At 42.5% G+C, this 27,039-nt stretch overlaps 1 protein-coding gene across 3 annotated transcripts in view; it reads right to left on the bottom strand.

Moving 5' to 3' along the window:
• Positions 1 to 2,404: 2,404 nt before the first annotated feature.
• The window catches only part of MTMR2 (myotubularin related protein 2), an 84,797-nt gene continuing 60,162 nt past the window's right edge, over positions 2,405 to 27,039 (bottom strand). For all 3 annotated transcript variants that reach the window (XM_038387935.2, XM_043504175.1, XM_043504173.1), the window contains 12 exons: positions 24,543 to 24,637; positions 24,273 to 24,383; positions 23,500 to 23,601; positions 21,863 to 21,946; positions 17,073 to 17,222; positions 16,028 to 16,216; positions 14,693 to 14,878; positions 11,953 to 12,159; positions 9,749 to 9,841; positions 7,778 to 7,891; positions 4,904 to 5,080; positions 2,405 to 3,897 (listed from right to left, as the gene is read on the bottom strand). In XM_038387935.2, coding sequence (XP_038243863.1) covers positions 3,736 to 3,897; positions 4,904 to 5,080; positions 7,778 to 7,891; positions 9,749 to 9,841; positions 11,953 to 12,159; positions 14,693 to 14,878; positions 16,028 to 16,216; positions 17,073 to 17,222; positions 21,863 to 21,946; positions 23,500 to 23,601; positions 24,273 to 24,383; positions 24,543 to 24,637 — 1,670 coding nt within the window. In that variant the 3' untranslated portion in view covers positions 2,405 to 3,735. The remainder of the gene's footprint in view (positions 3,898 to 4,903; positions 5,081 to 7,777; positions 7,892 to 9,748; positions 9,842 to 11,952; positions 12,160 to 14,692; positions 14,879 to 16,027; positions 16,217 to 17,072; positions 17,223 to 21,862; positions 21,947 to 23,499; positions 23,602 to 24,272; positions 24,384 to 24,542; positions 24,638 to 27,039) is intronic.

A 27,039-nucleotide genomic window follows, 5' to 3' on the forward strand; every position in this document is an offset into this window, starting at 1 on the left:
AAGGTGTTAGGGGGCACTAGTAGAGAGGAAGGATAGGTAAGTAGTGAAGATGGGAGCTTGGCATTTGGAAGACCTGGGTTAAATTTCTTGCTCTGCCACAGGTATCCTTTGTAACCTCGGGCAACTCCTTCGCTCTGAGTGCTTCAGTTTCCCTACCTCCGAGGGGTATTGTGAGTCTAGATATATTAACACTGTGAGGTGCTCATGTTAAATATTTGCCAGCTCAAAATTTGAGATAATGGAAAAATTACTACTCACAGCAAATGGAAAAAATCAGCCCAGAGATTGTTACTGGGACAGTAGCCAAAGGAAAACACTCCCTTTGAGCAGGAAGTTGCTCTGGTCATATACAAAGCAATTATGTTACAATAATTCTACAACTACAAAGCTTGAATCTCATCAGCAAAACCACTTTGCTTACTGAGAATGCCATACATACTTCTCATCTCCTCCACTTCACTTTGACTTCTGAAATTGTTACTTTTCAGTGATATGACTGACATGTCAACATTCAGGTCTTTTGTTTTATAACAAACAAACAAATACTGTTGGGAACGAGAGCAGGGCCCAAGGAGAAAAACTACAGCCACTTAATATTAACCTTAAGGAAACAACAATGCATACCTAGTGAAACTGCCAAAGTGAGAGTAAAGAGGTAATTGATGATTCCATATAGATTCTTATACTGCACTGTAGTATTTGAGAACCTACGACAGACCCATTTTATATAGTGATGGAATCTAAGGAGGACAGGCCAACAGTGTGTGTGTGTGTCTCTCTCGTGAACTTAAAGGAAGCTGTACACTCCCCATATATCATATGGTGCAAAGAATCAATACATCCTGATTTAAAAAAAAAGTTTAATTAAGGATCATGTTACCTTAACTAACATTCAGTGATGTTTACACTTCATCTTAATGCTAGGCCATCTACAAGAGAGAAGACTTCAGCCTAATGGATTGACATAGCTGCAGAAGAGGGAGGCACACAGTAAAACACAAGTAGGTTTCCAAAGGAAATGACAGTGCCTTAGAGGCAATACACATATGCTGACTACACAAAATCTGCCAAATTACTCTGATCAAGCCGGGTTAGTCTGTATCTGTAAAAAAAAAAAAAACAAAAACACACAGGAGTACTTGTGGCATCTTAGAGACTAACATTTATTTAAGCATAAGCTTTCGTGGGCTACAGCCCACTTCATCAGATGCATAGAATGGAACATACAGTAAGAAGATATATATATATATACACATACAGAGAACATGAAAAGGTGGAAGTTGCCAGACCAACTCTAAGAGGCTCATTAATTAAAATGAGCTATTATCAGCAGGAGAAAAAAAAAATTTTTTAGTGATAGTCAAGATGGCCCATTTCAGACAGTTGACAAGAAGGTGTGAGGATACTTAACATGGGGAAATAGATTCATTCAATTTGGGTAATGACCCAGCCACTCCCAGTATCTATTCAAGCCCAAGTTAATGGTATCTAGTTTGCAAATTAATTCCAGTTCAGCAGTTTCTCACTGGAGTCTGTTTTTGAAGCTTTTCTGTTGCAAAATTGCCACCTTTAAGTCTGGTACTGTTAAATTCCAATTTATTCATGATTATGACAGCACCTCCTTTGTCAGCCTTTTTGATTATGATGTCAGAGTTGTTCCTGAGGCTGTTGATGGCATTGTGTTCAGCACGGCTGAGGTTATGGGGCAAGTAATGCTGCTTTTCCACAATTTCAGCCTGTGCAAGTGGACGGAAGTAATCTATGTAGAAGTCCAGTGTGTTGTTTCAACCTTCAGCACGTTGAACTGCTGAACTGGAATTAATTTGCAAACTAGATACTATTAACTTGGGCTTGAATAGAGACTGGAGTGGCTGGGGCATTACCCAAATTGAATCTCTTTCTCATGTTAAGTATCCTCACACCTTCTTGTCAACTGTCTGAAATGGGCCATCTTGATTATCACTACAAAAGTTTTTTTTTCTCCTGATAATAGCTCATCTTAATTAATGAGCCTCTTAGAGTTGGTCTGGCAACTTCCACCTTTTCATGTTCTCTGTATGTATATATATCTTCTTAGTATATGTTCCATTCTATGCATCTGATGAAGTGGGCTGTAGCCTATGAAAGCTTATGCTCAAATAAATTTGTCTCTAAGATGCCACAAGTACTCCTGTTCTTTTTTACTCTGATCAAAACATACAGCTGCATATGGAAATGAAATCCAGAGGCAAAGCTAAAAAGCCCTTATAAATACGTTTACTTTTCCTACACGCCCAACCTCCTCATTCAAGTTCATACGCATGTATTTGGAAAGACACGATTAAAATGAAAAAAATCAGTTCAACAAAAGTAATCACCAGAAAATTGACTTTTCACCTTGAATTCTATAATAAAGTTATTAAAATTGATTTTGGACAAAGTTTAATTGACCATTGTGCTGATGACAATGATTCTTTGCTCCAAGTCCACTGTATTCTCTTCTCTAACAGAGTAAAAAGTATTAAGCTAGTGCTGAAATATGCTAGCAGGCTACACAACTCCATCAACTGACCGTTACTTTTTACATTGCGATTGTAATACATGCAGAAAGCTTTCTTTGGTCGATACGCTTACTGTCAACAGAAAAGAACTAAAATAGTGTTTGAATTTTAAGCACATCATCATGATCCCACACTGAAATATGGAAATAACTATTTACACTTACCTAAGCAAAATTAAATTGAGTTGATCCCAGCAAGTGTTGCACTTGCCCTGTTTTATATCATTTACTTTGCTAGCTCTTGCATCTGAGGCGCGCACACAAAAAAACTGCAGAAACTACTGAGGATCTGTTTCCCACCCCCTCAGTAATCAACATTTGTTTCATAGTACTGAATTGGATGAAAATAAGTGACGATTCCAGGTGAGGGGGATGGTGATAAACTTGGTCCCAAAAAGGACAAGCTGAGGGATATGAGGAGCTCATCCAATACCATGTCCTACAGGTAGCAGCTACCCTTCCTGTAAATAAGGCATCACTTTGCAGAATTGGGTATATACCTAAAAAACAGTGAAGTCTGTTTCTTTAAAGTTCCACCTCCCTGACAGAAGTAAAGTCGCAGAACTTGGCCTAGCTTCCTCTGATGTACATCAGTGATTGGTTCTTTCCTATCTATCTAAATAGTAAAAAGTATTCTATTACTCAGGTCCTATCAGCATCTGTCTTTCAGTGACACATTGGCAAAACAATTCAACTGATAGTTATATGTATATTGACATTGATAAGTCAAACTATTCAATGGCTGTATTCTAAACGTTTGAGTCAGATATGAATTCTGCAGACTGATTTCTTACTTCAGTCTCTTTTTGTTTCTTTTCAGCAAGGTGGAGAATTTTCAGAGTCCACCTCCTCTGTAGATACTTTCCTTAGAGAATACTTCCTTCCAAGCAATAGTCGCTCATTTAAAGCAAAATGATTTCTAACAGCTAAGTCAGTGAGAGCTCTAGGTTTTGTTTTTAGGTGGCAAGTGCAATTAGTTTTAGCATCATCTAGCCACCAAAATAATTGCATAGGGGTCTGCCCTTTTTTTAGCTTAAGCTTCCTCTAGTGCTACAGTATTAATAAATTACTCTGGAGAGAAATGTAATAAATAAGGTGGTTGATGTCTCCAAGACACCAGGAGCTAAATTCAAAGGGTTTCCTATTAGAGCTGCCCTTTTAAGGTGGTCCTGGGAAATACTTAATAGAAGTCCATATTATACAACTGTTTGTACAGGAGTGACACACTGTGCAGGAGAGCCAGCTCTCTCCGAGGATGAGGTTGATCTGTTGGTAATCTCTCTCTGGAGCTCCTCTACTTTCTTCTGCAACTCAGCCCGTTTGGCAAGAAGTTCCTTGTATCGACTGTGGACAGGCTCCTGCAATGCAAAGGAACGTGCAGCTGAGTGACAAAAAAAGGCTGCACAGGTCAAGCCTGCTAAACCATTAGATGTCATTACTGCCTCAGTTGCTCTTCGTCCATTTTTTTAGTTTGTAGGTATAAGGGTTATGCCATCCTCTCCTGTTACCCACAGCCCATAAGCAAATTAATTAGCTGTTCTGACTTCCACATACCTTGCCACTTATCTGTCACCTGCACTCACGCAGTCTGCTAGTTCCAGGGCCCTGATGCTTCTTGGCCTCAGCAGCTATATTTTATTTACAAAGCTGATTTGGGAATGAGACAAACTAACAGGGTAATAACATAAACATTGTGAATTGTAAAAGCTGAGACCTACAGATCTCTCAGTCACTCTCCCCTTGGCATCTCAATGCTGCTGCTAATTAATTCAGTAGATGTCGAATAAGGGCACTTTGGAGATTCTTCTAAGTATCTCTAACTTGTCCTAAATGCTTAAAAGCACTACTTCTGATTTCTAGTGACCAAGATTTTCAGAAGTGAATGCATAAAGTTAGGCCCCAAAGTCTCTACTTAGGCACCTAGGGCAAACATTTCCAAAGTGCCTCAGTGATTTGCGAGACTAAGTCCCACTGACGTTCAATGAGGCTTGGGTGTCTGAGTCCCTCCAGTAAGCGGGACCCGATGCTTTTGAAAATGCTACGCCTGCTCAAATGATTTGATTTCTCAAAGTGCTGAGCGCCTACAGCTCCCAGGGATTTCCAATCCACTTACCTGGGAGTCTAAAGTCAGACACCCAGTTTTTAAAATCCTGGTTGATATTTTTAAACTAAAGTTAGGCACCCAGTTCAATTACACATGTTGCAGGTACCTTGCCTGCAATTAGGTTTTGTTTTTAAATTTAAGCTGTGGCAGCTTGGGCTTGGAAAGTACTGCAGCTCCCAGGTGCCAAGGTGACTGGTTCCTTAGGAACATCAGAGACAAGATTTTTGTCACACACAGCATTTTAGAAACAAAATGGTCACCTGTGGTTTCATCCTTGGATTCCATCTGATGTAATATCCCACCCAAAGCTCTAGGTGGCGCATGCTGGCCACAGGATACAAGACGTGATTGGAGTAGCACACATACAAGGGATTAGTGAAGTCTTCAAGTTGGCTATTGATGTAAGACCACAGTGACAGTGTCTTTTTCGGAAGGTTCTTTAAGGAAAAAAAATAAAACCTGTTTTACATACCCAGCCATATGAACACTAGTATTTGTCTACACAGTTTTGACACAGTATTTATACCAGCATATACATATGTTCACTATTAATAAAAATCTGGCTGCCTTTTCATAACTAAAAATATACATAGTATGCTTTTTTCTAGACTATAAACACATGGAGGCAGGCATACACACACTGTGGCATGCAAACATCCCTTATTCCCAACTCAACCTGCAACACAATCCAGGGAATCACCATTGGCACAAAAAGGGGAAGGCTGCCTGGAGAGGAGATGGGGTTTTCTGAAGTTTTAAAGTACAGGTGGCCAGGAACATGACCATTATTTTTGTTAAGCTTCCCATCTTTCAAACACTCCGAAAGGAGGACCCAGTGTATTTAATTGCAAGGGGAAAGCATGTGTTCTAGGCCTCAGTCTAAGAAAACAGCTTAAGGATGTGAGTAGTCCTACTGAAATCACTGGGACTGCATATGTGCTTACGTGCTTTGCTAAATTGATGGGCCTTAAAAGAGACCGTGAACAGAGCATGTGTTTGCTTCTTTGGAATGACAAATATTCAAGCCTCACGTACATGGGGAAAACTGGGACACACAATTCACCAGCAATGCGGTTTCAATAGTGATTTTGACCACTGTGTTGTCAAATTCAGCTCAGTGCACATCTGTGCAACACGGCGATTAAACACCATAGTCCTGACTAGACTACAGCCTCCACTATTGCCATCCCCAGGGGAGAATTACAGATGCCATTTTCCCTCGTGTAGATGCAGCCTTTGTGTAATTAAATGGTGCTTCCTGAGCGAGCGCCATTCATTTTCCTTTTGATTTCAGGTTGGGGTTGTACATGTAACTTTGGCTTAGTGTTTTAAGTCATGCAAATATACCCAACATTCCTCCACTTGCACTTTGGGTCTTGTAACTGCTTTAAGCTCTGCCAAGGTAGGCCAGGCTAGAGTACAGAACTATCCAATGGAACAAGCTACAGCCACATTCCTCCTAGTAGCTAGCAGTTCCATTCTCTCCCGGGAAAAGGAGGATCTGGATGACCTTGTAAACTGGAGTAATAGTAATAGGATGAAATTTAATAGTGAGAAGTGTAAGGTTATGCATTTAGGGATTAATAACAAGAATTTTAGTTATAAGTTGGGGACGCATCAATTAGAAATAACGGAAGAGGAGAAGGACCTTGGAGTATTGGTTGATCATAGGATGACTATGAGCTGCCAATGTGATATGGCTGTGAAAAAAACTAATGCGGTTTTGGGATGCACCAGGAGAGGCATTTCCAGTAGGGATAAGGAGGTTTTAGTACCGTTATACAAGGCACTGGTGAGACCTCACCTAGAATACTGTGTGCAGTTCTGGTCTCCCATGTTTAAAAAGGATGAATTCAAACTGGAGCAGGTACAGAGAAGGGCTACTAGGATGATCCGAGGAATGGAAAACTTGTCTTATGAAAGGAGACTTAAGGAGCTTGGCTTGTTTAGCCTAACTAAAAGAAGGTTGAGGGGAGATATGATTGCTCTCTATAAATATATCAGAGGGATAAATATAGGAGAGGGAGAGGAATTATTTAAGCTCAGCACCAATGTGGACACAAGAACAAATGGGTATAAACTGGCCACCAGGAAGTTTAGACTTGAAATCAGACAAAGGTTTTTAACCATCAGAGGAGTGAAGTTTTGGAATAACCTTCCAAGGGAAGCAGTGGGGGCAAAAGATCTATCTGGTTTTAAGATTCTACTCGATAAGTTTATGGAGGAGATGGTATGATGGGATAATGGGATTTTGGTAAGTAATTGATCTTTAAATATTCAGGGTAAATAGGCCAAATCCCCTGAGATGGGATATTAGATGGATGGGATCTGATTTACTATCGAAAACTCTTTCCTGGGTATCTGGCTGGTGAATCTTGCCCATGTGCTCAGGGTTTAGCTAATTGCCATGTTTGGGGTCGGGAGGGAGTTTTCCTCCAGGGCAGATTGGAGAGGCCCTGGAGGTTTTCTTTTGCCTTCCTCTGTAGCATGGGGCATGGTTGACTGGAGAGAGGCTTCTCTGCTCCTTGAAGTTTTGAACCATGATTTGAGGACTTCAATAGCTCAGACATGGGTGAGGTTTTTCATAGGAGTGGTGGGTGACATTCTGTGGCCTGCGCTGTGCAGGAGGTCGGACTAGATGATCAGAGTGGTCCCTTCTGACCTTAGTATCTATGAATCTATGAAAAGGGCACACCTACAACCCCATTACTGCCACATTGTCTGCTGGATGTACGGTAGGGCTGTGCACACATTTTAGTTTATACAATCAGCTCGCTTTCTAGTATTCCTGGGCAGGTAGTTGAAAGTATGATTTTATTTGAACTTTAGATAAACATCTCCTAGGCAACTGATAGTTGTTAAGACAGAGGCTAATGGTTGAAGGTGCCTTTAGAGATTCTGAATACACTGAAAGGTACACAAGTCTGAAGTACAGAAATTAAGCTATGAGAAGTTTACAGCAGTTTACAGGGGGAAAGAATCCTGAATGCCAGCTGTTCAGCTGGAAGACTTGTTAGGGCCAAAACTTGCTCCCACTGGAGTCACTGGGAATGGGAACAATTCCATCAGCATCATTCACCCATTTTAGGAACATTGAGGAATTGCATTCATTTTGGAAAGAGGTGAGCCCTTACCTCCTTCACTCTCTGCTGCTCACTGCTACACAGGAAAGTCCCAAACAAACAGCTGTACAGGTGGTCCAGAATGATCATCAGGAAACAGTCATTGAATTCAAATGCAGTAGGAAACTTCAAAACACAACCAGGAAGATTGCATGTTTATTTTTGTTAGTACATTGCTTGTTGCTAATAAAGACACATACCACTGCAACAGTCTATTGTGTTAGTTAATGAGCTGAATATACCTCCTATACATTTCTAATTTAGGATTTGTTTGTCTGCCTCTGTCTCCAAAATCATATTACTACTTTCTGAGAGCAAACGCTTTGCTCAAAAATCTGCTTTAGATGTGCAGTAAGGAATTCTGAGCAAAAGCCAGAGGCCCGAAGAGTCTGATCACTGTATTTATATACACCCAGAGCTGCTTAAACTGGAGCTTGCACTTTATGCAGGTCGCTAATGCCAGAACTTTAATGAGGTTATGAACAAAAGGGTGCCGCAGATATAAAACAAACAAACTCTAAGTATGTAATGTAAGTAATGAAAGCTCTATCTATTTAAATTGAAACAATTCACGCATCCAATTGAAAGTTTTCCATGAGGCTGCAGCAGAAGGCCATGAAACCAGTTCACATGTTGGGAATAGGTCGTGGGAACCAAGGAGTTGCCATCGCATGCAAGGCCTTAACATTGGCTGAAGCCTCTAGGTGCACTGTAATACACCATGTATAACAACAATCTGCACTGCTTGGAAAACATGTACAAAACTTCACAACATTTTTCCCCCTTTTTGTTTTAAAAATAGTTTTTCAAAATTTAATCAGAACTTTTCTGAATATTAAATAATTCTGACTCGCTCTATAGAGGGTGGAAAACCTGGGGGGAAAAAAAGTTGTGAAAACTGTATCCCCATTTTTTTCGAGACAGGGCAGAACTATGCAGTAAGGAACGTGGGCCGGATCTGGAGTTGCGAGCGTGATATGGTGTATGTGTGGGGATGCAGTCAGAGCAAGGTCAGGGGACAGAGAGAAGTGTGAGGGTGGGATGGTTTGAAATGATGTGGTGGGGGAAACAAGGGGACAGCAGGAAATCTTGTTCTGTACCCCTTACCATCCTGTCCTCCCTGGCTTCTGAGCCCTATTCCCAAGGCTAGATGATATAACGGGTTTTTTCCATCTCTGATGCCTATAAGTCTACGTCATCGGCTGCCATTCAGTCCATCCCAAACACCTACTCCTCCAAAGGAACTTGATGAGAGAAGGATTAAGACGACCACTGAGAAGGATGCTTTAGCAACATCCAAGAAAGAGACATGCTGCCACCTCTCTGGCGACTGAAAAGTACCATCTAAAATGGCATCCCTGTTCACCATTTTTATCATAGGTCATTTTTTTCAATGGTGTCTACGCACCTTTGTCAAAAGGATAAAAATACAACCTACAGGCCCTGGCGCAGAGGCCAAGTGCAGAGTGGACACAGCAGCATGGCTCTCACTCTAAGCCCCTGGAGATGTTCCCTCCAGGGGCTTGGGAAGTTTAAGTGGCCCTGCTCGTACAGTACCTGGTCTGTGGGTAAAGGAGACTCCAGTGTTGATAATCATGCATAATTTAGGAGCAATGCATTCACTTTTAGAACATGTTAAAGTGAAACAAAACCTAGCTGTCTTCAATCCCTTCTCCTCTCACAATTAATGCCACTTAGGAAAAATAAAATTTTCAAAAGCCACTAAATGACTAAGGAGCCTAAGTCCGATTTTCAAAAGTGCCTTAGTCACTTAGGCTCCTAAATTCCATACGGATTAAGTGACAGTTATGCTCCTAACTCACTTAATCACTTTTGACAATTGTACCCAAACAAAAACAGAAAAGAACAAAAAAGCCACACAGCGGATGCTGTATTTTAATTTCAAAGTTGAGCAGCAAGATTACTGGCCAGACACACACATCTAAGTCCTGCATAAAGCATGTTTGCAGCTTAGAAATTTACCTGTCTTGTCATTTGCCAGACACAATCAATGAACTGGAGAAAAACGGGAGATCTGTCTGCATCTGCATGATTCTTATCTCCATGGCCAACTCTCTGATACAAAACAAAAAAAACATGAACTAATACAGTGCTTCACAAAAATAGCTTGAATTCTTTGTACCTGGGTTACCAATGCAGCAGCTCACAAGAGCTGTAAGATAGTCTAAAAGTGTCCTGATTTGCTGCGTTTATATTAGTAAGTGCAGACGTTCTGGACAGCTAGTCCTCTAGTATTTGAAGTGAGATCATTTCTGAGGGACATGTTAAGTGCATTTAAGAACTAAAAACAAAAGTGATCTGAATAGAAGCTCCAGATGTTATTCTGACACGGGTTTCATTTAACAGCTAGAATTCAAAAGACTAGAAAAAGTTTAAACTTTTGTTTCTTTGAATTATATATATCATCATCCTCCTCTTCAATCAGTAGTACAATTTAATAGAGCCAAGTGTTACACAGAAACACAGCCTCTAATGATAATTATAACATAGCACTTCCTAGCTGCCAAGCCCTGTACAAACACTAGCTCATCCTCACCACCCCATGAGTTATGAAAGTGCCCCTAAGAAGTAGGCCTCTGACACTGACCTGGATGCATGGCCTTGGCCAAATCATTTAAGGTTCCAATTCAGCAAAGCACTGAAGCCTTAGAGGTCGTAGAAGACTTTTTAAATTAAAGGCTGGGGGAAGGCTGAGAGGTGCGGAGGACCACATGGTCTGGACGGAGACATCCATTGGGGAGGATTTATTAGAGGGGATAATCTATATCCTACTAAAGAGGAGAGGACAGAAATTGATAAAGTACATGTAGGAAGTCCAGAGAAAATTTAGATGAAAAAGAGTCCCATTCAGTTACATCATATGAAGGCAGACAATTGTATCCAACTTAATATTGACAAATTTTTATAAATGCTTGGATACAAATGCTGAAGTCTAAATCCTAAAATGGATGAACTTGAGTGCTTGGTATTAAATGAGTATATTGATATAATAGCCCTCACAGAAACTTGGTGGAATGATAATCAGTGGGACACAGTAATACCAGGGTACAAAATATATAGGAATGACAGAATAGGTCTATGAATGGTGTGGCGAGAGTGAATAGAGAAATGTTATTTACCCCTTCAGACAACATAAGAACAAGGGATCACCCAATGAAATTAACAGGCAGCAGGTTTAAAACAAACAAAAGGAAGTACTTCTTCATACAATGCACAGCAAACCTATGGAACTCATTGCCAGTAGATATTGTGAAGGCCCAAAGTGTAGCTGGGTTCAAAAAAGAATTAGATTAAGTTCAATGGCTATTAGCCAAGATGGTCAGGGACACAACCCCATGCTCCGGTTGTCCCTAAACCTCTGTTTGCCACAAGCTGGGACTGGACGATGGGATGGATCACTCAATAACTGCCCTGTTCTGTTCATTCCTTCTGAAGCACCTGACATTGGCCATTGTTGGAAGACGGGATAGTGGGCCAGATGGACCATTGGTCTGACCCAGTATAGCCACTCTTCTGGTCTTAAGCATGTACGTAATAATAATACCTCTCTCTTATAGAATACTTTTCATATGTAGATCTCAAAGTGCTTTACAGAGAAGATCAGCATCGTTACCTCCCTTTTATAGATGGGACTAATCATCTCCTTACAGTATAAGCACATGGTTTACTGGTTTGCTGGATTGGGCCCTCAATCACTCAACTACCTCAGTTTCCCCACATATAAAATGGGGGATAACATCACAAGTATGCAAATGGAAAAACTGTTAAGTGACCACCCAAGACCACATAATGAAATCAGTGCCACAGGTAAGTATTAGATCAGATAACATTGACCAACATCAACTGACTGCAGTCTAAGAACAATGAGCAAAAATCAACGAGTGAGCTGTAGCTCACGAAAGCTTATGCTCAAATAAATGTTAGTCTCTAAGGTGCCACAAGTCCTCCTTTTCTTTTTGTGTATACAGACTAATACAGCTGCTACTCTGAAACCTGAAGGATATAATGCGTATCAGTAGCATTCACCTTTACTCCGAGCTCAGCTCTGATCAAGTAAAATTGATTAAAGGAACATATATAGACCTTTTGCCTATGTCACTAATCCAGTGAGATGCTCTTCATTCAACACCTAGCAACTGAATTCGCTCAAAAGGCTATTGACTCACCAGCTGAAATCTGTGCCCAAAGCTCAGCCATTCCTTCTCCACAAGCACCTCAAACCCCCTTATTGTTCGATAGTAGCCATCGAGAATGAGCATGGACAGAGAAGTGAGCTGCGCTGTTCGGTCCCAGCCATCGCTGCAGTGCACGACCACGGAGGTTTTCCCCGACTCCACCTTATCAGCAATCCGAAGAGCGCCGGCAAGAATTAGCTGCAACACAGACAGGGCACTAGTGAAGTTTCTCCATAGAATATGAACTACAAGTGGAGAATTGCCTGTGACACCACTAGACAAGACAAGGGCCATGTCTAGGGACTTCTGGAATCAGCCCAAGGGCCATGTCAACACTTTTGGAATCAGGCCCAAGCTTCACAATTATAACCGAGACAGGGGTTTGGTTACAGGGTGGTTATGCCCTAGTGAGGTTACAAGTTGTAGGGTAGATACGACTCTGGAAGTGTCCCAGTAGCCAGATGAAATACTTGGACAGTCCAGGATTTAAATCCAGTTCCCTGGACACAATTAAAACCATCTATGCTAAAATTTTAATCTTGTTTTAACCACGTCAGGGAACAGCGCTGCTGTAACCAAGTCTCTTGTCTCGGCTACAGCAGTAGTGTACATGGGAAAACTAGATTGGTTATATTTTCCCGTAGGAAGAAACTGCCAGGCCTGCTTTTCCAAGAACAGTTCTGTACTATCCTTTTTTCCTGTAAATGCATAATTTCAGGGAGTTGACCTTTATGTGCTAACCCTGCAAATACAGGTAGTCTAATTTTGTCAGATGAGTGAGACTTGGGGCTTGTGTACATAGGAAAATTGGCTGGTATAGTTGTAGAGGAATAATTATTCCCACTGTAGCTAAACTGGTCAATTTCCCCATGCAGACAAGCTCTTGTTCCAAGTGTTAGTGCAGGGGTGAGCAAACTACGGCTTGCAAGCCAGATCTGGCCCCTCGGGCTTTGGATGAGGCCTGTGGGATTGCCACTGCCGCAGGCTCCGCGCTGCTCCGGGAAGCAGCCACACCACATCGCTGCAGCCCCTGGGGGTGAGGGTAGGGGTGGGGCAGCAGAGAGCTCCGCACGCTGCTCTTGCCTGAGGGTACCTCTCCCAAAGCTCCCATTGGCCAGGAATGGGTTACCGTGGCTAATGCGAGCTTCGGGGGAGGTACCCACAAGCAAGGGAAACACGTGGAGCCCTCCCCGCACCCCCCGACTCCCAGGGGCAGCGCGGGGACGTGGTGTCAGCTGCTTCCCAGAGTGGTGCAGCACGGCGCCGGGGCAAGCATGCAGGGAACCTGTCCTGGCCCCGGTGCGTGCTGCTGCCACCCTGGAGCCGCTCTAAGTGAGCTGCTCTAGGTAAGTGGTGCCAGGCCGGAGCCTGAACCCCTCCTGCACACCGCACCCCAACTCTCTGCCCTGAGCCCCATGCTGCCTCCTGCACCCCAACCCCCGCCTGAGGCCCCTCCTGCACCCCGCACCCCTCCTGCACCCTAATCCCCTTCTGTGAGCCCCATCATATGCCCCGCACCCCTCCTCTGCCCCAAGCCCTTGCCCTGAGCCCCTTCCTGCACACCGCACCCCCTCCCACATCCCGCACTCCGCCCCCGCACCTCCGCTCCCTGCCCCGGCCCTGCAAGCAATTTTCCCACCCAGATGTGGCCCTCGGGCCAAAAAGTTTGCCCACCCTTGTGTTAGTGCATTAGACATTTTTACATTAATAGGTTATTCACCCCCCAAAATATCTATCTATAAACACACGCACCCATAGAATACTGATTTACTTTGGCTAAATATGTTCTGCCAACTGAACAGCTGACATCAAACTATTCAGCTGAAAGGAACAGTGCAGGACAAACAACATAGTGTACTACTCTTCCCAAGGTTTTGGCTTGCTACCTCCTACTTTAGGACTTGAAACTACTGGCTTTCCCTGGGATGACTGTGTAGTATGTACTCACATAGCAAGTTTACATTTTGGAGAGGAAAAACCCTCGCTGATTTTCAGTGAAACAACAATATAGGATAAAAATCGTAGGCCAAATCTAGCAAAAATCTATGTTAATGTGGCAGCTGGAAGCTTCTTATTTATACATAAATGGCTTTTTTTCTCTCTTTAGGGCTGTTTGCAACTGGGAGCCCTTAATACCCACCTAAAGCAGGGGAAGCTGATGATACTCAGCACTTTACACAAATAGGCCTCTCATTTCTTTCTCTCTCTTGGTTTATCAGGATTATAGAGAATCTTATTTTAAAAGATTTCCCTCCGGGGGATGAAAACGACTTAATAATTCATCTGGTGCCATTATATTTTCTCCCATACAAAGTGAAAAACATATATTTTTAGTGCAGATTACTTTTATAGAACGAACGAACGAACGAACGAACGAACGAACTAATATAAAGTCTCTGTGAGAAAGCACACTTGGACTTTGGCCCCAATCCCAACATGTGCTTACCTATATGCATGTGCTTAACTTTACTCATTACGAGTCCCAATGAACTTCCCATTGACTGCAATGGAACTCCTGAGAGTGCATAAAGTTAAGCACATGTGTAAGTCTTTGTAGGATCAGGGTTTATTCTGTAATATGCTGAGTCTGAAATGAAACACAAAGTAGCAGCTGCCTCGCAACTGACCCAGGAGTAGACAGACTTCTGCTTTTATAGAAGCAGAAAGTAGAATGACCCCTCCTTTCAGTTAGATAGATACATACATCACGGATACTAACACACATGCACACCTTGATATGTTCCAGCCAATGAGTCGATTCCAAATTGGACAGCCAATGAGTCTCCTCAATGTTAGGATATACAATCTCCTTCAGTTTTCTCAATGATTCTCTCATAACATGAATATTGTGAATGTCCAAGAAAACTAATTCTGCATTCTGATAGGCATCCTCACTTTCATAGCCCCCTCCTTTAGCCTGGGAAACAAAAACAAACCCATAGGAAATCATTAACAAAATTGTATTTGGTCTTTCAACCCAGTAGCATTTACAGGACAAAGATTATTTGATATGCATTATCAAAACAATTACAAATAGGCTATCAAAATCCTGATGAAAGAAAGCAGGAAACAGACCTATGCATTGTATTCATTTTACAAATAGGGACAAGGCTATTCCTGTACATAATCTTAACAGATTTTTCCTGCAGAAATGGTTTTTCCTTAATACTATAATTTTTAGCTATGTTAAACTGCTGAATATCATATACTTAGGTTAATTTTTCTTTTTGATAATTATTAGTTACCACCGCAGAAGTTACAAATTCATCAGACTCACTATGCTACAGTCTGGCAGTCCCACTTTGGGGTCCTATGGCAGGGGCTGCATTTTCCCCACTGGTAATTGCCCTTTAATGGGTGATGAACATAGAGAAAATCCAGAGCCTAGGCAGAAAAGGGATTCTTGCATGTAAACAAAGCTCAATATCTATTGTATGCTACGTAACAACATTAAAACGCGGGTCTGATCTTGGGCTGCTTTCCTAGTCATTCCACTGACTCTGATAAATCACACAACAGGTCATCGCATTTTCAAAAGTGACCATGGATTTCAGGTGCCCAGCTCGAGGCATCTCAGGCCCTATTTTCAATGGTCCTGAACATCCACAGGTCCTGTTAAAGACAATATGCACAGAGGATGCTCAACACTTTCAGAAACAGGTCCAAGCTGCTGGGCACAGAAAAACGAAAGCATCCAAGATTCAAGGTACCAGAATCTCTGTTCTGAACTGCTGAACAAAACACCTTGGACAAAGCCTGTTCTTAAACCCTCTGTGGCTGGCTTAGTGGTCTTTTCTTCCTGTACAGTTTGAGGCCCTGATCCTGCAACTGGATTCATGCAGGTAGATCCTTCCACCTACAGAGTTCCACTGACATCAGCAGGACTCTGTGCAGGTGGCAAGGGTCTGTCTGCATGGATCTAGCTGCACAATTGGAGCCATTGTCAATGCAACAATTCTACCGCGGCAACCCCATCTTCATCCTCATGGATAATATTAAAGGAGGGCGGTAGGCTAGCTATGAATTGCAACATCCTCTGCTGTTGAGAGAGGAGAGCACATCTAACCTTATTGGCTACGGCATTAACGCTAGGCCTTGCGTCAAAGATGAAGATTTTATGGGATTGAGCATTGGAATCCATGATGGACTGAAGATACTTTTCATCCTCTTTGCTTCGCTTTCCACTCACTCCAACCATCGGCTGGCTACAGCGCGTGATCGTAGCTTGGCTTTCGGGATGAATCCATGACAAAACCTTTCACAATACACAGGAAAAAAATGGAGACAGGAATTCAGTAGGATAGTGAAATGATTGATCTGTAACTGATTCTGTTGGATCCATTCCTTGTATTTGATTTGGTTCCAGAGGATTGGATCAAATTAAGTCGCGACTGAATTAAAGTGACAGCACTGTCCTGTATTTTGTTCTTTCACTTCTGTATGTTCTCAGATCTGGACCCACTTACAAATGTAAGAATATGCTTAAACCTGGCTTTTAAATGCAGTGCAGCTAATTCTCCTGCCATTGAGTTATGTGCTCAGTAAGACACACCCCTTTTCACGCATGCCCATTGTGCTGAATTTTGTTTTAATTTTCTCCATTTAAACTGTAAGCTCCTTTGGGCAGGGACTTATCTTTTTATATACCTGTGAAGCAAATAGCATAATATTGGCTGCTTCTGAAATAATAAAGGTAATGTTTATGGCATTCCTTATTTATAACCTGATGTTAATAAGAGTCTTCGTCAACCGTAATATAAGACTTCAAAAAAAAAAGTATTCAGTTACCCCCCAAAAATCAGAAAAGGCAGAAAATTTTGAATTAAAAGTGCTAATTTTGTATCCTAGAAAATTAAGTTGTATTGCAGTCTGGATTTAGTTCAATTTTCTTATCTTCTTAGCACTTTAGTTTAGTCTACGTCTCATTCATGACACTAATTTTACAGAAAATGCTGCCTTCAAACTCCTTGCAGAAGTCTCCCCGTTGCTTTTATTATCCATCAACCATTTGGGTTTGCTCCCTGGCATCCTCTTTGTCTGATCATTGCATTATTTATGGTACAAAGGTCTTTATAAAACCATATCCAAGTGTCTTCCTCTGTTATACTCACTGGTATGCGACCCCTTGATCTGAAAGATGCCACTCTCTTTAATTCTTCATCGGGAATATTCACGGGTACGACTAGAATGGCAGGGTATGTATCACACAGCTCGTAGCGCTCGTTTATCTTGGTTATTCTCCAGCTTTCATTGGGAATTCCCTGCATATGAAACAGCAGTTTAGAAAATAAACTACTACAGGGTCCCCAGCCCAAGGAAGAGACCAGCGGACTTTGCCGTCACTTCTAAGAATTTAAAATCAAGGGCACATACAAGCATGTCTGTATTAAGGAAGGAAACATATGGCAGCAATGCAAGTTGTATGAAATGGCCGGTTAACTCTCGTCTTTGTGATGGGGTTGGTAAAGTGCTCCCCTGCAAGAGGGGCAGTGATTTAGTTCATGGAGACCGAGCAGTGGAGAATATCAGTGAGGGTGGGTAAAACTACAAGACCCCAAATCCACATCACACACGGAAAATACATTGTGAAACAGGTGAGGCAATGCTTTGAGAGCAACTTTCTCCCTGCTCCCATTGTGGCCCCTAACGTAACTGGCTGCAGGAACAGAGCGCAGGACAGGAGCCGGCCAGCCCAAGCTTCTCTTCTTCTCTGTCACTCAGATCGACCTTGGATGGCACCCCAGTGATGCTCACAACACGCACTCCTTTTTGGTGAGTGGGGATGGGAGCCACCAGACAAGATGGAAGAGAGATCAGAAAGGAGAAGAGTCAGTAAAGCACATGGAAAAGAGAAGGGGGGGGGAGAACAGACAATAGAAAAAGGAGAGAGAAAATAAAGGAGCAATGTTAGTAATTGTGTCAGGACATGGTTCAGAGGATGCAGGATTCCCATCAACCAGTCCCCCATGCCAACTGGGGCTTCTCATAAGGAACTGAGAAGCTCTGGTTTAGGGTGACTACACACCAATGCTGTTTTGACGCAACTATTTTGGCATGTTGCTGCACCCAGGAATGCTGGGATCCAGAAGCACTTTTTCCTATAGCACCCTGTGTAGCAGTTGTGGAACTAGTATGTAATAATCTAAGAATACTGAGATGGAAGAATTTTATGAACACTGAAAGGGACCTGGTCAGCAAGGTGAGTTTACTGTATAACTATGGTGGGTTATTAGAATTTCCTGTATGGTTGTACTAATCTAACTTGTATTGGGAGCAATGGAGTGTTTATTATATGCCTGTAATGCTTGAATTCAATGGGGGCTGAGCAGGAAGTCAACACAATGGCTTCCCAGATGAAAACATCCTGGTACACACTTGGAAGAGAAAGAGGGAGGCTATGAGTTGCAAGGACCCTTCCTATCTCCGTCTAGCTACATGCCTTGTTTTGCTAAAGCGGGGTATTAGCAGATCAAAGAGCTATAAACAGTTACAAAGGGACTGGATTCCTGTGAAGGGAGGTGATTAAAGGACTGAGCAAGATTTAAAGTGACACTCCCTGAAGCAGGGAGCAGTGTCAATGAGATTTGACAGGGACAAGCTGACATACAGAGAGGTATTGATGCCTGGAAGGGAGATGGTTTATCTTCTCCAGGTAGGCTAACACCACTTGCAGTCCCTGAACTCAAGAGCATCAAGAGCTGCATCTGTGCAGAGTCCCTGTGTGAGGGCACAGGGAGGAAAGCAACTTATGCCCCCTCCATTCAGGGGCCAGACACTATCTGCCTCATAGTATTGACTCATGCTATTCTTTAATCACTTGTTACTTACATTCACATCATCTAAACATGCAGCAGGCATATGAACTTTTATTCAACTGAATCATGCCCTCTGCTGGTCACATGGTGAAAGTGCAGACATTGAATCAGACGGGGTATGAAGGTCACAATCCCATAAAGCACATGTGCTTAAAGTTAAGCATACGTACTTTCCACTGAAACCCAAACCACTAGTCTCATGCTTAAAGTTAAGCACATGCTTAACTGTTTTACTGATCAGAGTCTAATTGAGGGCAGATTCTACACTAAGCCTGATTTTGAACCGTTTTTCCAATCAATTCCTGTTTTCCCTTCCTAGGAAATGTTCCCTTTTAAAAAGAAAAGGAGTACTTGTGGCACCTTAGAGACTAACAAATTTATTAGAGCATAAGCTTTCGTGAGCTACAGCTGTAGCTGAAACTCCTTTTCTTTTTGCGAATACAGACTAACACGGCTGCTACTCTGAAACCTGTTCCCTTTTAAAAATCTGTTCTCTTTCTCTACCTTTCTGCTCTGGGCAAGCACTGATGCTCTTCCCTCTACAGCATCACTTCAAGTATCTTTTCCTATTTGTTTGTTCTGAAACCCGCATGCTGTGGATCCACCACACATCTAACCAGAGCATAGTATCATTCCAGCATGCCTTCCTTGGGGAAACATCACACATTTCGAGCTTCAGAACCCCTTGTAAGATTTTCCAATTGGTCCCCACCTTGTTTGAAACTTGAAAGCTTTACGTTATTTCCAAGTCATCTAGAAGCCTTTTGGGTTTAGCGGAATTTTACTCATTTGGCAGTTCTGTTTCATATTTTGCCAGTCAGCGTGTAATAAAAATCAGGGAGCAATTTCAGTTTGAAATTTATTTTTCCACATATGATCTTAATTACCAACTCAGACCCAAGCCTCTTTGAGGTCCTTTTGTTCTCTACACATTTATTATTCTCCGTCATTTTATGTGACCAATAATTTTTAATAAGTTACACGTTTCTCTCTTTTCTCAGGGACATTTACAGAGTAGTTTGGGGTTCACTAAACATCCTTCCTCATCTCCAGGATCTCTATTGTAGCAATCTCCTCTAGATGATTTATACAAATTTGAAGAGATCACATCACATCCATGCTTTCAAACACATCTGGCATTGGCAACCCTATCCTCCTCCAGAAGTCAGGCCTTTTCTGAATGCCTGACTGCTGGCTTCTTCTACTTGTTGCCCTCTACTCCCGCATCCAGAGGGAAAAGATTCACTTGGTCCGTGAGATGCCAATTAAGATGCAAGATCATGGGTCCCCGTAGAATCAATGCTCGGCTTGTGCCAAGACCAGCTCTCCCAGAATTTTTTTAAATCCATTCCAGAGGTTCTCTAGATAACACATACATTTTGCCTCTGTGATTTCGGTTCACACTTCATACGGTCACAGACAGGTAATCTCATTATTGAATTTGCTATATTATCCCAGTTTTGTTACAGTATGCACAAATCCTAGTACCATGCCAGGAACACAATACTGATTTATTAATGGACAGTTATTATTTTAACAAGAATATCATATTATTTACACATTTTCCGATGCATTCAATAAGATTCAAGTAAAGATTCAAAACAAGGATCAGACACTTACTTATACAGACCCAGACAATGAGAACATCCAGCGTTACAAACAGCAATAAATAAATAGATCGAAATACCACAAAGTTTGGGGACAAATACCCTCACAATTCAGGACCTAAGCAAACCTTCCATCACAATCAGAATTCAGATCATGTCTTGTCTTCACTGCAAAACCCAGGTGTGTTTTCACACTGAGATAGCTAACTCGATGCAATATACTAGAGGAGACAAGGCTTTGTAATTTTTATCTTAATGTAACTAGTCAAGGTAAACCCTAGGCTTGAGGGATGGGGTGGGGGGGGAAGAAAGATGGTTGATCTCAACTAGATATATACCTGTGCCTTGTCTCCCCTCAGATTTTACATTGAGAGAGCTATCTCAATGCAAATAACCCACCTTTCTTGCAGAAAAGACACAATCCTAGGCAGCATTTACACTAGGAAGAAGTTGGCAGGGTTCCCCCACCCTGCGCCCTGAATGCCTATACTGCAATTTTATAGCCTGGCAGCCCAAGCCCCACAACCCCAACTCAGTTGACCCAGGCCAGTATGGCCATGCCATGGGTCTTTTATTGCAGCGTAGATGTACCCCTAGAGTTTGTTACCTCAAGTTAACTGATTGCCAATTAACTCAAAGTAGTTAACACCTTTGTAAAGGCCAGTCTGGATACACTCCAAACCTTTGTTCCAGGCTATGGACATTTGTACCTTACCCTGCCTAGGCTGATCCCTTAAAATAGCCCCCAAGACAATGTACAGTATATATTACAATATTTATATGAATTTTCTCCTTCCAACTTCCTACTTAAAACATTTTAAAAAAAACTCTTTAAACATTTTTTTTTATTTAAAAAGAAAAAACCCTTAGGAAACTGTAAATGTATAGAAAAGGATTAAAACTAATTAAAGCATGATGGAAAAACCATAACACCCATCATTAAATAGGGGCTAATCTACACTGAAAACTTACATTGGTATAGCTACATCTCTTGAGGTGTGAAAAATCCTCTTACCCCTGGTGTAAATAGTGCTAGTCTGAGAGAAGAATTCCTTCATCGACCTAACAACTGCCTCTCGGGCAGGTGAATTAACTACAGTGATGGGAGAACCATGGTAGTGGTTTTAAGCATAGAAATACCCTAGAAAGTTCAATGGGCTTGTGCCTACACTAACAAAATTAGCACTCATTTCAGCAGCTGCCAGCAACTCTGTAGCCGACAGTGTAGACAGGGCCACATTATCATGAAAATAGCAGCAACCTGAATCCCATTTACACCAATGTTTAAGGTGTTGTTACTGCCTGTGCAGCTGAACCTCTGCTGTCAGTTACTGAAATATGCTGACCAATGCCCTGATCCTGCAGACACTTCTGAGTAGGGTTATTCCTCCTTACATACAATCAGTAATTATATTCCAGCAAAGACCTTAACTTCCAAAGAATAATGTATAGGAGCAAGGATGTGAAACAAGCACCTACCTGTCTTCTGTACTCCAAAATAGGGTCATACACCTTCCAGCCATTTTCAGGGAAAACCTCTCTGTATTCAAATGCAAAAAGGGGCTGAGAGAAAGAACATTTACCATTAAATACTCAGAGTTCATTTTCCATGTTATCTGACATCTCAGATAATAACCGGTGACTCTTCTTTTCTTTCTACTACACTACTTTTCTTTAAGCCTTTGTAAAGTAATCCCGTTCTACAATGTAATTAACACACCAATGTACATTCCTCCGTGTTCATTATCACACTGATCTATTACCTCCTACATCACAAGGACAAAAGGTGTTTATTATTAAAAGAAAATGACTTGTGTGGCGAGAAGGCTCCTCTCACACATTATGTAGAAGTGCATCCTTTACTAAAGCAACAACTGCATGGTCATCACATCCTTGAACAGACCAGCTGTTCTGCAGATTCGAGAGTAGTCAGCCAAATATTGACCGTGAGCCTCTGACAGATTTCATTGTATCCTGAACATTTTGCTCCATTACAAGCATGTGAGCATCAGTGAGAAAAGTCCCAACCCAGGCTTCTCAAATAATTGTACAATGACACAGAGGAGTTGCATTTCCTTTACACATGAAGAATATACTATATTTCAGTTACAAAACATGGCATGATCCTGCAACTTCTTGCAAGTGGACGCAGCAATCTGTCTGCACAGAGCCCCACTGAAACAAGTAGGTCCCACTCAAGTGTGACACAGGGGAGTTCTCTCACTGATGCTCACATCAGTGGGTCTCCACAATACAGGCACAGAATGAACACGCACACAAAGTTGCAGGATTGGGGAATTTATGAAACGTGCATTCTCCCTTTGCTCAAACAATTTCATGTAAAATGTGACAAACTGCTGCTCTAACTCCCATGAAATCAATGAAAAGACTCCCATTGACTTTAGTAGAGTTGGATCAGGCTTTGAGGCCGTACGGTCATTTAATAACTCTTAATAAATAATCATTATAATTTACACTTAAAGAATACTTTCCATTTAACATCGCCGTGTTTTACAGATATTAATTAATAAAGTCTCAGCACTCCTGGGGAGTAAGCAATTTATTATTATTTTAGAAATGGGAAAATGAGATAAAGAAGTGACCTGCCCAAGATCATCTTGGAAGTCTGTGACAGATACAGGAACAGAATCCAATCTCGGGACTCCTGCTCTTGGGCTTTAATCACTAGACCAGACCTCCTGTCATTTCAACACACCTAGAATTCCAGAAGACCTCGCTCTAAGCAGCATTTTGTCCACATAGGGTACGTCTACACTGCAATTAAAAACCTGCGGCAGGCCTGTGCCAGCTGACTCGGGCTAAGGGGCTGTTGAACTGCACTGCAGATGTTCAGGTTCTAGGACCCTGAGAGATGGGAGGGTCCCAGAACTCTGGCTGCAGCCCAAGCCCAAATGTCCACTCTGCAATTAAACACCCTCTTAGCCTGAGCCCCTTAGCCCACGTCGGCTGGCACAGTGTAGACATACCCAGAAAGGATTTAATATCAGCATTTCTCCTCTTGCAAATAAAATCGCCCCATAAAAATAGTGTATTATCTGAACAAAGCTGTGCACCAACATTCTGCATCTTCTGGTAACAGCAGGAGAAATACCTACCAAATTATTGGATACTGGAAAAGCGTATTTCATTAAGTTCTCAAATATGGATCGCCTAGTTCGTCCCTCAGGTTTATGAGCAAACCGTAAGTTTCGAATGTCCTAGAAGAGGATATAAATTGAGACTGTGACACAACCTCTTTGGCTCTTCCCTGCTCCACATCTCTGGATTATGATTTCTAAGAAAGGGAAGCTTTGAACAATGGACTGAGGCCCCCCCAATCTTTTGGGTGATGCAGAGAGACTTATTGCAAGCTAGCAGATTTACAGATCACTGCTATTATCTTGGTCTACAAACTCTGAAATCAACTGTGATGTAGATGTACTTTAACCATTTAATAACTCTCTTCCCTTTTTTTATATTAATAAACCTTTAGTTTACTAAAGGATTGGCTACCAGTGTGGCTTTTGGATAAGATCTGAAGTATATTTTGACCTGGGGTGGGTGTCTGGTTCTTTGGAACTGGACTAACCAAACATATGTGATTTCTGGTTTTAATAATCGTTTATCACAGAAGTCTGGTTAGTCTTGGTGGTGCATAAGGGGCTAGAGGGCCTGAAGGGAACTATCTGTGGCTCCATAATAACTAGTATAGTATTTTGGAAGCATTCATGTGTCACTGGCTTGCTGAAATTTTATTATAGAGTGTACCACCAGTTTGGGGAACATGCCCTGTTTTCTGGCAATCTGAGCTTGGCACTCTTAGCTGTGTCCCATACCAGGCAGTGGGACACCTTCTTTAAAAAGAAATCTTCTCCCCAGGACCACTTACTTTGCATACAATCTCCAGCCCATATGAATTCTCACCACGGCTAGAAGCACCCCCAATTTTTTCCACTCTGTTGATCACACCTAAAGAAGCATCTAGGACAAACGGTGGGTCCTGGAGACAGTTGAAATTTGTTAGTTTAAAAGAAAAAAAAACAAACAAACAATAAGCCAACCACCAAAACATAACCACTATTTTTACACAGTCATAATGGTGGGTCCAGCGCTTCAGAACATACAGTAGACAAAGGAATCAAATGGTTACAAAGCTTACCCTTTCCATGCTTTTGAAATATAGTCTGTAGTTTGTAACCGTCAGGGTTCCTCTTACAGCTCCAGTGAATGGGCAGATGTAAGTCACATCTTTGGCTAAGTGAAAGAAAGAAAAGCAGCTAGTGCAAGTTTAAAGTTAATCTATGGGAGCAAAAACCTAATAGTAGTAACTTACATTTACAGTTTTGCGACTTTTACTCACATGGGCAGTCCCACTGAAATCAATGGCACTCCTTGCATGAGCAAGTGCTCCCAAGTATGATCAAGGGTTGCACAATCCTGCCCAGAATTATGAGTGCAATTTCCATTACTGTTATAAAATAAGGGTTCAAAGTAAAGACTATTTGTGCTCTGGTATGAAACTGAACCTGCATACAAATACCACCATGTAAGCACATCTCTAGGTTACACACATTGCTTTCAATATCACTGTCTAATCAATACTTATCCAGAAATAAGGTAGAAGTTTGCAAAGGAAAGAGCCTGTAAGTTTTTGCACAAGTCATGCACCACACTAACACCGAAACCTTGTGGAACAACTGTGCAATTTTAGGAGACATTTGTTTTATTACTAGCATGCAAAAAAAAAAAAAAAAAAGCAATCCTTTGATCTTGGTATGGGTGCATATGATGAGATGGATGAAATGTGTTGTAAATTCTATAACTAGAAAAAAGATGGGGGGGGGACAAAATAAAACAGTTTACAAAGAGAAGAAACCAGAAGTTACATATGGTTACACAGTTGATTCATTTAAAAAAAAAAAAAGATTACTATTAAAGTTTATTAAACACCCTAATCAGGACTGGGGCCCCCATTGTGTTGGAGATGACACAAACATAGAAAAGAGACCATCACTGCCCTGAAGGGCAAATAGTTAACGTTGTGTAAAAATCAGCATGAAACTAAACATTGATCCTGGTCAGTGCTGTGATGCCAATTCAGATATCGTCATAAATGCAAGAAGCCACTTTTCCCAAAGCTGCTTTTTGCATGCATAGGTCCTGATCCTTCAATTAACTCTGAGACAGTGACCTTCTGCATTTGATTGGTACAAATAATCATAGCTCCATTGGCTTCAATTTACCCAGTTGTGGATCTGACTGAAGGAGTTTATTTGCCAACTGCCAATGATTTTAATCTTTAATTCAGCAATAAAGTCAATCTGCTACATACAATTATTTTTTGGTTTGAGTGATGATGACTCAAAACAGTCCCCTTCTGAAAAGGCGGTCAATGCTTCTCATTCATTCTAGGCAAGAGGTGCTGCTGGCTCTCTACTGGAAACATTGCCCCTAGCAACCCTTCTGTTTCATGTCAGTTAAAAATGCCAACAGTCAAGAGGCTTTTTACCCACCCCCCCCACCTTCAGTCAGTGCCACGCTACATCTTGTGTCACTAAAACACTCTGCAGGCTCTGTGCAACGGCACCGGCTTGCAGCACTCTGCAATGAGAGGTACCAGCACTCCCTCGCCATCAGAGGCACAAACAATCTTTTCAGAAAAGGCTTATTGACTACAGCTGCCAAATCCAAGCAGTTTGCAAAGAACAAACCTCCTTTAGAAACTCCAGCTTCAAAACCCTACTGGACCCATTTGTCACAGCATGCGACTCCCAGTGAAGTCAGTGGGAAAGCTTGCCTGGCAGTCTGCTGACAGAGCATGGCTTCCACATGGGGATCACTGGGTTCCCCAGGGTGCCAGTGTTGGATGCCGGGTGGAATAAGTGCATTCAGCTCAGAGGTCGATGGGGCAGGACAGGGGTGTAGTCTGAAGCAGTTTGTGTTGCTCATTATTGACCCCTTAAGCCAAGTCAGGAATTACATTGATAAGTTCCTATACTGACAGGCTAGACCAGAGGTGGGCAAACTACGGCCCGCGGGCCACATCCGGCCCGCAGGACCCTCCTGCCTGTCCCCTGAGCTCCTGGCCCGGGAGGCTAGTCCCCGGCCCCTCCCCTGCTGTTCCTCCTCCCCTGCAGCCTCAATGTACCACGCCGCCAGCACAACGCTCTGAGCGGCCAGGCAGCGCAGTTGCAGAGCCACGGCCTGACCCGGTGCTCTGGGCGGCGCGGCTGTAGCACTCCCAGCCACCGCTGCTCCAGGCAGCACGGTAAGGGAGGAGTGGGGGTTGGATAGAGGGCAGGGGAATTCGGGGGCTGTGGTCAGGGGTCGGCGGTGTGGATTGGGATCGGGGTGGTCAGAGAGCAGGAAACAGGGGGGTTGGATGGGGCAGTCGGGAATGAGAGGGGGGGATTGGATGGGGCGGCAGGGGTCAGTCAGGAGTGGGGAGTCCAGGAATGGTCGGGGACAGGGAGCGGGAGGGTTGGATGGGGCAGGAGTCCCGAGGGAGCCATCAGGAGGCGAGAAGCAGGGGGGTCTGATAGGAGGAGGGGGCTGGGCCACGCCTGGTTGTTTGGGGAGACACAGCCTCCTCTAACTGGTCCTCCATACAATTTTGGAAACCCAATGTGGCCCTCAGGCCAAAAAGTTTGCCCGCC

The sequence above is a fragment of the Dermochelys coriacea genome, chromosome 1 (assembly GCF_009764565.3).
Source record: "Dermochelys coriacea isolate rDerCor1 chromosome 1, rDerCor1.pri.v4, whole genome shotgun sequence".
In the NCBI taxonomy this organism is placed as follows: domain Eukaryota; kingdom Metazoa; phylum Chordata; order Testudines; family Dermochelyidae; genus Dermochelys; species Dermochelys coriacea.